Source organism: Macaca nemestrina, chromosome 7 (assembly GCF_043159975.1).
Source record: "Macaca nemestrina isolate mMacNem1 chromosome 7, mMacNem.hap1, whole genome shotgun sequence".
Lineage (NCBI taxonomy): Eukaryota > Metazoa > Chordata > Mammalia > Primates > Cercopithecidae > Macaca > Macaca nemestrina.
Window position 1 is genome coordinate 30,140,165 of NC_092131.1, and position 13,136 is coordinate 30,153,300.

At 40.4% G+C, this 13,136-nt stretch overlaps 1 protein-coding gene across 2 annotated transcripts in view; it reads left to right on the forward strand.

The window, feature by feature from the left end:
* The window catches only part of LOC105495835 (SNW domain containing 1), a 44,080-nt gene that overhangs the window by 9,765 nt on the left and 21,179 nt on the right, over window positions 1-13,136 (forward strand). For both annotated transcript variants that reach the window (XM_011765685.2, XM_011765686.2), the window contains exons 3-5: window positions 765-926; window positions 12,188-12,283; window positions 12,365-12,471. In XM_011765685.2, the coding sequence (XP_011763987.1) occupies window positions 765-926; window positions 12,188-12,283; window positions 12,365-12,471 (365 nt within the window). The remainder of the gene's footprint in view (window positions 1-764; window positions 927-12,187; window positions 12,284-12,364; window positions 12,472-13,136) is intronic.

Genomic DNA, 13,136 nt, shown 5'->3' on the forward strand with positions numbered 1-13,136 from the left:
TCTCACATAACAATGAATAAATAATATGTTAATAAAATCTGATTCCAAGAAAAAATCTTTTATATTTCTGCCCCAAATGTAGCTTTACCTGTTCCTTACTAAAATATGTATATATATGCTAAAATATATGCACATATATTTTGCCTTGTCCTAGCCATTTTGCTTAGTTTTGTCCTGCATATATGAAATCCACATTGTCTTGCTATATTCTGTAAGTCCCTTCATGATCTGGTGTTTTTTACTCATATAACTTGTGCCTCAAGCTCTGCTGTCCTTATTAAGCTGTTAGCCCCACTGAATTCTCATTTCCTAAAATATGCCAAGCTCATTCTTGCAGCAGGGCCTTCACGTTGGCTATTTGATCTGTCTAGAAAATGCTTCCTGTCTGTGTGTGTGTGTGTGTGTGTGTGTGTGTGTGTGTGTGTGTGTACACACACATCTTCCCATGACTGCTTTCTAATCATTTAGGCTTTAGCTCACATGTTACTTCTTCACAAAGGCTGTCCCCAACCACCCTATCAAAAGTAGCCCCTTTTCCCAGTCTTGATTTTTATGTTACCTTCATGGTACTTATCACAAGCCAAAGAATGTGTTTTTTTCTATCTTTGCCTACTAGAATGTAAACTCCGCAAGAGACAGGGACCTCTGCTGTATCTCTAGCATCTAACATACTAAGGACTCAACAATTACTTGTTGAATGAATGAATATATCTTGAATGTCAAATGATGATTAACTATTTTATTTAACTACTTCTAATGTGTAGGATTTTGGAGATGGAGGTGCCTTCCCAGAGATCCATGTGGCCCAGTATCCACTGGATATGGGACGAAAGAAAAAAATGTCGAATGCACTGGCCATTCAGGTGGATTCTGAAGGAAAAATTAAATATGATGCAATCGCTCGACAAGGACAGTCAAAAGACAAGGTAATCCTCTCATGTTTTCCCTCAATGATAAATATTTTAGGAAATATTTTAAATTTTGTGGACATGATGAATTTCTTGCTGTTTGAATCATGTTAAAAGTAGCAATGGCTGGACCTGGTGGTTTGTACCTATATTCCCAGCTACTTGAGTGGCAGAGGCAGGAGGTTTGATTGAGCCCAAGAGTTTGAGGATACAGCGAGCCACTGCACTCTTGCTTGGGTGGCAATACCTTGTTTTAAAAGGGGGAAAAAAGTACATTTTAAAAGTTACTTTATATTACTAGCATTCTAAAACTGCCAGTAAATTTTTTAAAATCTGCAATCCCAGAGCCTTACCATCAACTTTTAATTTCTCCTGTAGTTTCTTCTAGTTTTTTCCTGTAGTCTTTACTGATTTCCTCCATGTACTTAGAGTACTTAGGTATTTAATAGTTCATTTGAATATAATAAATTACACAAACTTCCTTTGCCCTAAATTAAATACAAAACTAGCATTTGCTATCCAGATTTAGGATGGCCCTGCTACGAAGTAATCCATAGGCCAAAAATAAAATTTGCTTAAAATAATCTCATCACAGAACAGCTACACTCAGGGCCAAGGAACTATTTTTAAGAAGACCTAGTTTTTTTTTTTTTTTTTCCTTGTAAATAAATACTCAAGATAGAAGTGAAAGATTTCTTTAGAACTGATGATGTTTGGAAAAATACTTGAGAGCTTTCAGTACCTATCATTTGCCTCTCTGTCCCCCGCAAACTTTTTCAATTTACCCTCTAAAATAACACTAACAACCCATCCTTTTCTTCTGCATCATGGCTGCTGAGCTTTGGGGGAAGACAATTATGCAGTCATGCAGATTTATATCTCCTGTTTCAGCTCAGCTCCCTTGGTACTCCTGCCAAACTTTAATTCCTACTCCTCTCATCCCATCTCATTCTTAGCAGGTGACTCCCCCATCTATTTGGATATAAAGACTATTGGAAGAAAATTGTCAATTTTCTTCATCCTGCACTGTGTTTTTTCTTTGACTTTTACTTTTATTTTTGCATGAAATGCCTTCTTCTGTCTAAGCCTAATCTTTTTTTTATTTTTATTTTTTGTTTTTTTGAGACAGGGTCTTCTTCAGTTGCCCAGGCTGGAGTGCAGTGATCATGATCATGGCTCACTGAAGCCTCAACTTTCTGGGCTCAAGCAATCCTCCCACCTCAGCTTCTCAAGTGGCTGAGACCCCAGGTGTGCACCACCATGCCCGGCTAATTTATTATTTTTTTGTAGAGGTGGGATATCCCTACGTTGCTCAAGCTGGTGTTGAAGTTTTGGGCTCAAGCAATCCTCCTGCCTCCACCACCCAAAGTGCTGGGATCACAGGCGTGAGCTACTGCGCCTGGATCTACACCTAATCTTGCCATATGTGTTCTGGATCTCAATCCCTTCCCTCTTTCTTTAGGAACCTTACCTACTAGTTAATCTCAACAGTTCTTCACCTCTCCTCTTCTAATGGCTCTTTCCTGTTAGCATTTGAATGTGCTTGTTTTTCTTGTCATTTGTTTGTTTATTCTTTTTTAGAGTGTAGTACCATGGCACCCTCATAGCTCATTGCAACCTTGAACTCTTGAGCTCAGGCGATCATCCTACCTCAGCCTCCTGAGTAGCTGGGACTACAGGCACGCACCACCATGCCCAGCTAATTTTTTTATTTTTAATGGAGAAGAGGGCTCACTATTTTGCCCAGGCTGGTCGTGAACTCCTGGGCTGAAACAATCCTCCCTCCTTAGCCTCCCAAAGCACTGGGATTATAGGTGTGAGCCACCATACCTGGCCTTTGTTTTCTGCTTTATTTTTGCTTCATAACAACCACCTCAGTAAAGCCATAACTTTGCTAAACAAATGATCATGGCTTTAATTTAATTTTATTTTTTTGAGATTGGATCTTCCTCTGTCTCCCAAGCTAGAGTACAGTGGTGAGATCATGGCTTGCTGCAGCCTTGACCTCCAGGGCTCAAGTGATCCTCTCACCTCTGCCTCCCAAGTAACTGGGACTACAAGCACACACCACCACACCTGGCTACTACTTTTTTTTTTTTTTTGGAGACGGGGTCTTGCTCTGTATCCCAAGTAGCTGGTACTATAGGCGCCCACCACCATGCCCAGCTAATTTTTTGTATTTGTAGTAGAGATGGGGTTTCACTGTTAGCCAGGATGGTCTCAATCTCCTGACCTTGTGATCCACCCACCTTGGCCTCCCAAAGTGCTGAGATTATAGGCGTGAGACTGCCTGGCCTTTCTTATCTTTTGAAAGATAGGCTTTTCCCTGAGTACCTACTCTCAGTGTTCCCTCTAGCTACCACCTAATTTTCTTCACTTTTTTCAGACTTCTTTCAGGAGTTGTTTTTGCCCTATTCTTCACTTTCCTTTCAGTCTTCAAGTCACTACAAAATGGCCTCACCTAAACCAGTTTGATGAGGTGCTCCCTGGCAAAGGTCTCTTAACACATTTTTTTACAGCCCATTCTCTTTATATATATTTTTTTTCTTTTAATCATTCTGTGACTCTAACCAAAAAACACAGCACATTCTCTTTAACTAATGTAATTTGTTTGCCACTCATATGCTGATAGACTGTTCAGTCTGTGTCCAGCCCAGTATTCTCTGCTGCGCTGTAGGTCCTTATATCTTACTGTCTACAAGGGCAAGTGTATCTGCATTTCCCTAAAGTGCTACTTAATCAAATCCAAACTTAAATACATAATTTTCCATTTAATCTACCTGCTATTTCTCTAACTCAGTAAATGGTAGTGGTATTTTCGTAATTGTTTATGCTGAAAGCCTGGGAGTCATTTTTTCTTACTATCATATTGATTAAAAAAAATTATACAAATAGGCCAGATGCAGTGACTCACGCCTCTAACCCCAGCACTTTGGGAGGCTGAGGCGGGTGGATCACCAGGTCAGGAGATCGAGACCATCCTGTCTAACACGGCGAAACCCGGTCTCTACTAAAAATACAAAAAATTAGCCAGGCGTGGTGGCAGGCACCTGTAGTCCCAGGTACTTGGGAGGCTGAGGCAGGAGAATGGCATGAACCCAGGAGGCAGAGCTTGCAGTGAGCTGAGATGGAACGACTGCACTCCAGCCTGGGTGACAGAGCAAGACTCTGTCTCAAAAAAAAAAAATTATGCAAATAATATATTATGATAAAAGATACCATAAGTATATGTCACAAGTATATGCAGTCCTGCTCACTTTTCTCCTATTTTACTTCCCAGAGGTAACTGCTGTTAACTACAGTGATGCATATAAGTCCACATTTTCGTTATGGATTTAGATATTTATATCCTCATTTTACATATACATACACACTTAGAAACTTTTGTTTACATGAATGGGATTCTAATGCCCATAACTTCCTTTGACTTGGTTTGTTTTGTTTTGTTTTGTTTTTTTGCTTAACATATTTGACAATTTTTATTAGTACATATAGGTCTACTTCATTTTTTTTTTTTTTTATTAATCTGTATAGGATTCCATCATGTGGTTATCTGCTAGTTTTGTTAAGCATTGGTGGTTTTTAGTTTTATAGACAAATATATTCAAGATCCACATACAAACATCTTGTCAAACATGATTATTTGTTTAAAATAAATTCTTAGATGTGGACTTACTGGCTCAAAGGCTATTCAAATTTCACATGTGACACATACTGCCCATATGTTCTCTCTGCTTAGCAATCATTCTGGTTCTTGTTTCCCTCAGACCTTCCATCTATTTAGTCTCTGTAAACTATCGTATTTTCTTAACACTTCTCAAGTATATTCCCCTCTCTACTACTTAGTTCAGGCCGTTTTCATTTCTTGCTTGATTTACTGCAGCCTGGAACCATCTCGTTGCCATTTTTCTTGCTGGCGTGAACAAACAAATTCATCCATGTCTGTTTCTTTCTCTCTCATCATGTATATACACATACACGCAAGTGTGCACAATTAAAATCTTTCTATGGCTTCCATGGGTAAAGACTAAGCTGCTGTGGCATGCTTGACCCCTTACTCACTTTTCTGGCCTAGCTTCAACTCTCATCAGAATACTGAAATCCAGAAATAAACAGTTCAGTTTTAGCCATTCTGTTTGTTTTCACTATAAAATAAATACTATTATACGTGTTCTTGTTTGTTTTCGAGACACAGTCTTGCTCTGTCACCCAGGCTGGAGTGCAATGGCGCAATAACGGCTCACTGCAGCCTTGAACTCCTGAGCTCAAGTGATCCTTCCACCCAAGCCTTCTGAGTAGTTGGAACTACAGGTGCACACCACCACACCTGGCTAATTTTTGTATTTTTTGTAGTGACAGGGTTTCACCTTGTTGCCCAGACTGGTCTCAAACTCCTAAGCTCAAATGATCTGCCTGCTTTGGCCTCCCACAGTGTTGGGATTACAGTTGTGCACCACTGCACCCAGCCAAGGTGGTTAAGAAGAAAAAAACTTTTTTTCTGAGACCGAATCTCGCTTTGTCACCCAGACTGGCGTACAGTAGGGCAATCTCAGCTCACTGTGACCTCAGCCTGTCCGGCTCAAGCAGTTCTTCTGCCTCAGCCTTCTGAGTAGCTGGGATTACAGGCACTTGCCACCAGGCCCAGCTCATTTTTGTATTTTTAGTAGAGATGAGTTTCGCCATGTTGGTTAGGCTGGTCTTGAACTCCTGACCTCAAGCAATCCACCTGCCTCAGCCTCCCAAAGTGCTGGGATTACAGGCGTGAGACACTATGCCCAACCAAGAAGAAAAAATGTTCAGGCATTCCCTATAAATATTTGCCATGAGGAACTACTTGTAGCTCCCATAATATGACACATTCTCTCTTGAGACTTCCCATGGATATTCTTTTTCCTAGAAAATTCTACCCTTATTCATTCTCTGACTTAATTCTATTGCTTTCCGTTCTCAACTCATTCTTCAGTATTCCAGGGTGTTGTCTTGGACCTTCCCTGGCTAGACTGAGTGTCCCTCTTCTCTACTCCCAATGTTTATCATAACAGTCATCACCTTTTGTTGTAATTGTATGTTCACTCATAATCTATATCATTTGACTATAATGTTTTTAAGGGTAGGGATTATATATTTGTATTTCCCTCTTTGGTGCCTTACTGCCTGAAAGTTTGACACATAAGGCATCCACCAGTGTTGGTTCAGCAAATAATAGTAGTTTTCATTGTATAACACAAAACCGTTTCTCCTGAAGCCAGTGAGGAAGTGTAGTCCACTCCTGCAAAAGGAAAATTAGGCCCCTATACATGGAGAACATATACTGGAAATGTACCCTATATCATGGAGGCCTTCACTTCACTTCAGTTGCCTTTGTTTTGGTGCATCTCTCCTTGGGGGTAATCACTCTTCTTTATTGGTATGTGCTACCTCTCCAGTCCCATTTGGTAGCAAAAAGCAACATCTAAGGGCAACAATTTGGCATTGGCAGGTTGTGTTATTTTGAATGAAATACAGCTTTGGTCCATTTTGCATTATATTTCAAGACTAGAAACCAAGAGTTTTATCTGATTTCTAGGGAATGATGTTTAAATCACTGTCTGTATTGGTGATTATTTTGTATTCGAAATAGAGTAGAACTGTTCAGACTGAACTATTTATTTTTGGAGTTTAGTATCTTGGCCAAATAAGGTCTCCAAAGCATTGTTCCTTTTTTTTTTTCTTTCTTTCTTTTTTTTTTTTAAATTTATTTGTTTGTGTTTTTTTTTTTTTTTGAGATGGAGTCTTGCTGTGTTGCCCAGGCTGGAGTGCAATGGTGCAATCTTGGCTCACTGCAACCTCTGCCTCCCAGGTTTAAGTGATTCTCCTGCCTCACCATCCCACATAGCTGGGATTACAGGCGCATACCACCACGCCCAGCAAATTTTTTTGTATTTTTAGTAGAGAGAGGGTTTCACCATGTTGGCTGGGCTGGTCTTGAACTCTTAACCTCAGGTGATCCACTCACCTTGGCCTCCCAAAGTGTTGGAGTTACAGGCATGAGCCACTATGCCCGGCCAGATCATTCCTTTTGTCTATAATGCAGCCACTAGAACCCCAAACTGGGACCACTTTCAGGTTTATATCTTTTTGTTTGTTTGTTTTCTAGAAGTGGATAGATTCATGCATGAAGTTTGGAATGCATTGAATAATTCAACATTAATTGAGTAATTATTACACGCCATTGGCATTGGGGGAGCACTTGATTGTTTGGGACCGTCTTTAGCATTGTACAGTGTTTAGCATAAGTGGCACTACCTATAAATCCTAGTGGTGTCCCCATCCTACCCCCATTGTCTTAACTAGAAACACCTCACACATTTACAAAGGCACTGGGAGAGAGGAGTTAAGAGGTGGCAGTGATGCCCTGTTTGACAATCACTGATTTTCCTGTTTTAGAAGAAATAGAAATGAGCTGCATAATATATAAAATAGGATTTAAAAAATTTGTTATTCCTGAGACTGAACAGATTATTGGATTTCTGAATTTGGACCAAGATTTCTGATTTACTTCCAAGAGGTCTGGTATTCTTCAGAAACCAGGGAGTTCTCACTGAAATATTAACAGTGAATGAGAAAGAATGGAAAATGCTAGGTGGTAGGTATACGAGGTGAGAAGAATCAGTGAGGATTCTAAGACATAATATTCTAGGACAAGTCTAAGGCAATTGATCTCTCTACATGGGAAGTGAGTACTGTGTATACGACTTATTAGTAATGCAAAATTGGGAATGAAAAAGTTTTTTTAGTGTAAAGCTTGATACAACCAAATGCTTTTTTTTCCTAATTATGATTTGAGTGATAAATCTTTTTTTTTTTTTGAAATGGAGTTTTGCTCTTGTTGCCCAGGCTGGGGTGCAATGGCCTGATCTCGGCTCACCACAACCTCCACCTCCTGGGTTCAGGTGATTCTCCTGCCTCAGCCTCCCGAGTAGCTGGGATTACAGGCCTGCACCACCACGCCTGACTAATTTTGTATTTTTGGTAGAGACGGGGTTTCTCCATGTTGGTCAGGCTGGTCTCCAATTCCCGACCTCAGGTGATCCGCCCACCTTGGCCTCCCAGAGTCCTGGGATTACAGGTGTGAGCCACTGCACCCGGCCAAGTGATAAATCTTGAAATAAAGGGCTTGGTGTATGTATTTTTCCTTCTGAAATAGTTATGTAAGAAATATTACATACAGGACAAGTGCATTGGCTCATGCCTGTAATCCCTGGACTTTGGGAAGCTCGAGGTGGGAGGATCATTTGAGGCCAGGAGTTTGAGACTAGCCTGGGCAATATAATGAAACCTTGTCTCTTAAAGAAAAGAAATGTTACATAGTATACCCAAAAGAATGCCTTCAACGTATTACCCCTAAAAAACTGTAACAACTTTAAACTGACCCCATGATAAATTATATGTTGTTTGTATGATTTCACACAGTAGCTAAGCTAGATAGCGTTTTCTTTCTACCTCACATAGTGAATGTTTTGACAGGCTTATCCTTTTAGTCTAGTTATTTGCCTGTTTTCTGTAATATCTGTTTTACAGATGAGTTACTACTTTATCTTGTTCACAAAGCTTATTTGTGCTTCTGATACCTTCAAGAGTATATTGTATTTTTCAGATAATGCTCCCCAGCCCATTTGCCTCCTGGAATGTACTCAGTTTCCTCAGCACATTTAATTCTCAGACTATAAAACTTGGGGTTTCGGCCAGGTGCCGTGCCTCACGCCTATAATCCCAGCACTTTGGGAGGCTGAGGCAGGTGGATCGCCTGAGGTCAGGAGTTCGAGACCAGCCTGGCCAACATGGCGAAACCCCATCTCTACTAAAAATACAAAAATTAGCCGGACATAGTGGCATGCGCCTGTAATCCCAGAAACTTGGTAGGCTGAGGCAAGAGAATGGCTTTAATCCGGGAGGCGGAGGTTGCAGTGAGCCGAGGTCACGCCATTGTACTCCAGCCTGAGCAACAAAAGCAAGACTTTGTCTCAAAAGAAAAAAAAAATTGGAGGCCGGGCGCAGTGGCTCAAGCCTGTAATCCCAGCACTTTGAGAGGCCGAGACGGGCAGATCACGAGGTCAGGAGATCGAGACCATCCTGGCTAACCCGGTGAAACCCTCTCTCTACTAAAAAATACAAAAAATTAGCTGGGCAAGGTGGTGGGCGCCTGTAGTCCCAGCTAGTCGGGAGGCTGAGGCAGGAGAATGGCGTAAACTCGGGAGGCAGAGCTTGCAGCGAGCTGAGATCCGGCCACTGCACTCCAGGCTGGGGTGAACAAGACTCTGTCTCAAAAAAAAAAAAAAAAGAAAAGAAAAAAATTGGGGGTGGGTTTTATAATTAATTACTACGGAGGAACCTTGCTCTTCAGATGTCCTTCACTGAGCCTTGTGAGATGCTAGAATCTTGATGTTCATTTGAAGGGTTATTAACTTTGGAATGCCCAAATAAGGAGCAGCAAATGACTCTTGTATGCTAAATTAGTATTGACACTTTATGTTGAACACACATGACTAGCAGGGAACCATTTACTTAGAATCCTTTGCTTATAACGATTGCTGTGGAGAAGTGATAAACTCTTCATGATTAACTCTTCATAGAATTGGTATTTTTTTCTAGTATTGTTATGTAATTTTCAGCTTATGGTTGTATAGGTTTTTCCATGCTGAGAGGAAATAAGACTTTTGAGGCAGTTAGTAGCTGTATGATCTTAATGTACTGAACCTCACTCTTTTCAGTAGAGTGAGCTTTTATGGTCCCTTCCAAAATCAACACTCTTAAAGTATGGTGACACTAATAACTCACATATCAGTAGTACATGTTTTTTTGCTAAATCATCTTAGGCTTTCTTACCTGCTCCCTCTTCTCATTCCTGAGAAAAACAAGCTGGAGATTTTAGTGTATAGCCTTGAGATAGTTTTTTCTGGGAAATCAGTAGCTTATAGAAAGTTCTATAGGGCCTAAAATATAAACTTATTTATTTATTCATTCATCTATCCATTCTTTAAAATAGAGTTGGATCTTGCCGTGTTGCCCTGGCTGGTCTCAAATTCCTGGGCTCAAGCTATCCTCCAACCTTGGCCTTCCAAAATGCTGTGATTCACTGTTCCCGGGCGTGAGTCACTGTTCCCGGCCAATAAACACCTTTAGCGTGTAACAGAATATCTCTAAAATTCATTTATTTATTCACTTGTACAAAAAATATTGATCAAATATAGGACCAGTCATTACTATAAGCACAGGAGAGACTTTTTTTTTTTTTTTTTGAGACAGAGTTTTGCTCTTGTTGCTCAGGCTGGAGTGCAATGGCATGATCTCGGCTCACAGCAACCTCCGCCTCCTGGGTTCAAGCGATTCTCCTGCCTCAGCCTCCCATGTAGCTGGGATTACAGGCACCCACCACCATGCCCAGCTAATTTTGCCATTTTTAGGAGAGACAGGGTTTCACCATGTTGTTCAGGCTGGTCTTGAAATCCTGACCTCAGGTAATCCACCCGCTTTGGCTTCCCAAAGTGCTGGGATTACAGGCGTGAGCCCCCGCGCCCAGCCCTGTTTTTATTGTTTTAATAGGGGAGACAGATAATAAACAAGTAGATAATTTCATGCTGTGAACAGTCTTGATCACAGTAAACAGTGCTATGGAGCAAATGGTTAGGTCGGGAGGGGTTGCTACCAAGGCAATCAGAAGCCGCCTCGGTAAAGGAGGACCTTCTTTGATCTGAGACGGACAGATTGAGAGCTTACTTGAAGAATGATAAACAGAACTCTGTAAAGGCCTGGAATTGGGGAAAAGTATGTTATGTTCAAGAAACAGAAGGTGAGCTAGTGTGACTGAAGCATAATTAGTGAGAAAGTGAGAGTTGTAAGGGGAGATTGAAGGCATAGGCAAAGTCAGGTCAAGTTGCATAAACCATAAAGTGGCTCACACTTTTTTGCTCTGTTGTTTGGAGTAGAAAATTAGAAATAGCATGCATTTCCTTTAAATTGTTTTAAAGAATGATGTATGATAAACTTATTAATGTAAGACTTTGGCAGTGGTAAACAATTCTACAAAAAATAATTTGTTGAAAATCTCAAGTGCCTATTAATTTCATTTTCTTTAATATTCATAAGTTGTCCTTTCTTTTTATGTACCTCAAAGAATTTCTGATGAAAGCATTAAAGGTAGAATGCCTATTATTTATTGAATTTTCTGTATCTCTCTTTTTTTTTTTTTTTTTTGAGGCGGTTTCTTCCCCTGTCACCCAGGCTGGAGTGCAGTGGTACACTCTTGGCTCACTGCAAGTTCCATCTCCCGGGTTAAAGCCAGTCTCCTGCCTCAGCCTCCCGAGTAGCTGGGACTACAGGCACCTGCCACCACGCCTGGCTAATTTTTTGTATTTTTAGTAGAGACCCGGTTTCACCATGTTAGCTAGGATGGTTTCGATCTCCTGACCTCATGATCCACCCGCCTCAGCCTCCCAAAGTGTTGGGATTATAGGCATGAGCCACCGCATCGGCTCCTCTATCTCTTTTTTACTTTAAAATATGCCACGTAACTTTTTATGAAAATATTTAAGAAGTATAGATGGACCTGAAAGTAACCAATATTCTATTTGTTAAGAGCCTGCCACATCAGTGTCAGCGTAATAGAAACAATGTTGGGCCTAGTAGAAGTCATGTAACAGGCCTCAATTGGATAATGGATATAAAATAAGTTGTATATATAGAATATATTTTTCTTTTACTTTTTTTTTTCTTTTTTCATGGAAGAAAGCGTTCTGGGTTTTTTAACTATGGCACTTGTTTATTTTCTTAGTCTATAAATAGAGTTGATGGCAAAAAAGAGAAGCATTATAAGTAGGATGAGGTCAATAAAATTTTCCAGGCCCAGTGAATTTGGAAATTATTTGGTAACCTGACTTAAATTCTAATGAGTTTGTAATCCAAGATAATGGTGCTATAGGTAATTTATATTATCATTAATTTCAAGTTCTAGTGATCATCGATGCACGATTTTGTTGGCATGGTTTATTTGGATACTGACTTGATTAGAAGATCTCAAATAATTTAAATGGATGAGGTCAAGGGAAAATTATTGACTTACAGCCAAGTTAGCAATTTGTGTATATATTTTAAACTTCCTTGGTTTTAAAATCTAAAAGATAATGTCTGAGTGTCCTAAATTTTTAAGTGTGCTGAGAGAACATGTTGGCATCTGAAATGGCTAATGAGGTTTCTTTTCATTGTTTGCTTTTCTTAAGCCTGCTTGTGTTTGAACATTTTAGGTCATTTATAGCAAATATACTGACCTGGTTCCAAAGGAGGTTATGAATGCAGATGATCCAGACCTGCAAAGGCCTGATGAAGAAGCTATTAAAGAGGTAACTGGGAATTGATATATTCGATGACTGTTTACATCCTGATTAACTTCCAGACTCTCAATGTGACATTTCCTATTTCAGATAACAGAAAAGACAAGAGTAGCCTTAGAAAAATCTGTATCACAGAAGGTCGCCGCAGCCATGCCAGTTCGGGCAGCTGACAAACTGGCTCCTGCTCAGTATATCCGGTATGAATCATGCCTAGAAGACTTAGTTTTATTTTGAACTTGATTCAGCTTGGGGGTTCATGGTATTCTTTCACTAACCCACTTAGCAACCATTATGAATGCATTGTTTTGAATAATGACTTGAAGCCTGTGTACTCTCTTTGCAGACAGCTGAAAGCAGAATTTTTTAAGGTGTCCACTTTGGTTTTTGTTTGTTTTCTGAGATAAGGTCTCTCCGTTGCCCTGGCTGGAGTATGGTGACACCAGCATGGCTCACTGCAGCCCCCACCTCCTGGGCTCAAGTGATCCTCCTGCCTTGATGCCACCATGCCTGGCTAATATTTTAATTTTTTGTGGAGACAGAGTCTTGTTGTGATGCTCAGACTGTTCTCGAACTCCTGGGCTCAAGCAGTCCTCCTGCCTTGTCATCCTAAAGTGCTGAGATTACAGACTTGAGCCACTACACTTGGCCTCTTTCTATGCTTTTTTTTTTTTTTTTTTTTTTTGAGACAGAGTCTTGCTCTGTTGCCCCAGCTGGAGTGCAGTGGTGTGATCTTGGCTCACTGTAACCTCTGCTTCCCAAGAGAGTCTTCTGCCTCAGCCTCCCGAGTAGCTGAGATTACAGGTGCCCACCACCATACCTGGCTAATTTTTGTATTTTTTTTTAGTAGAGACAGGGTTTCACC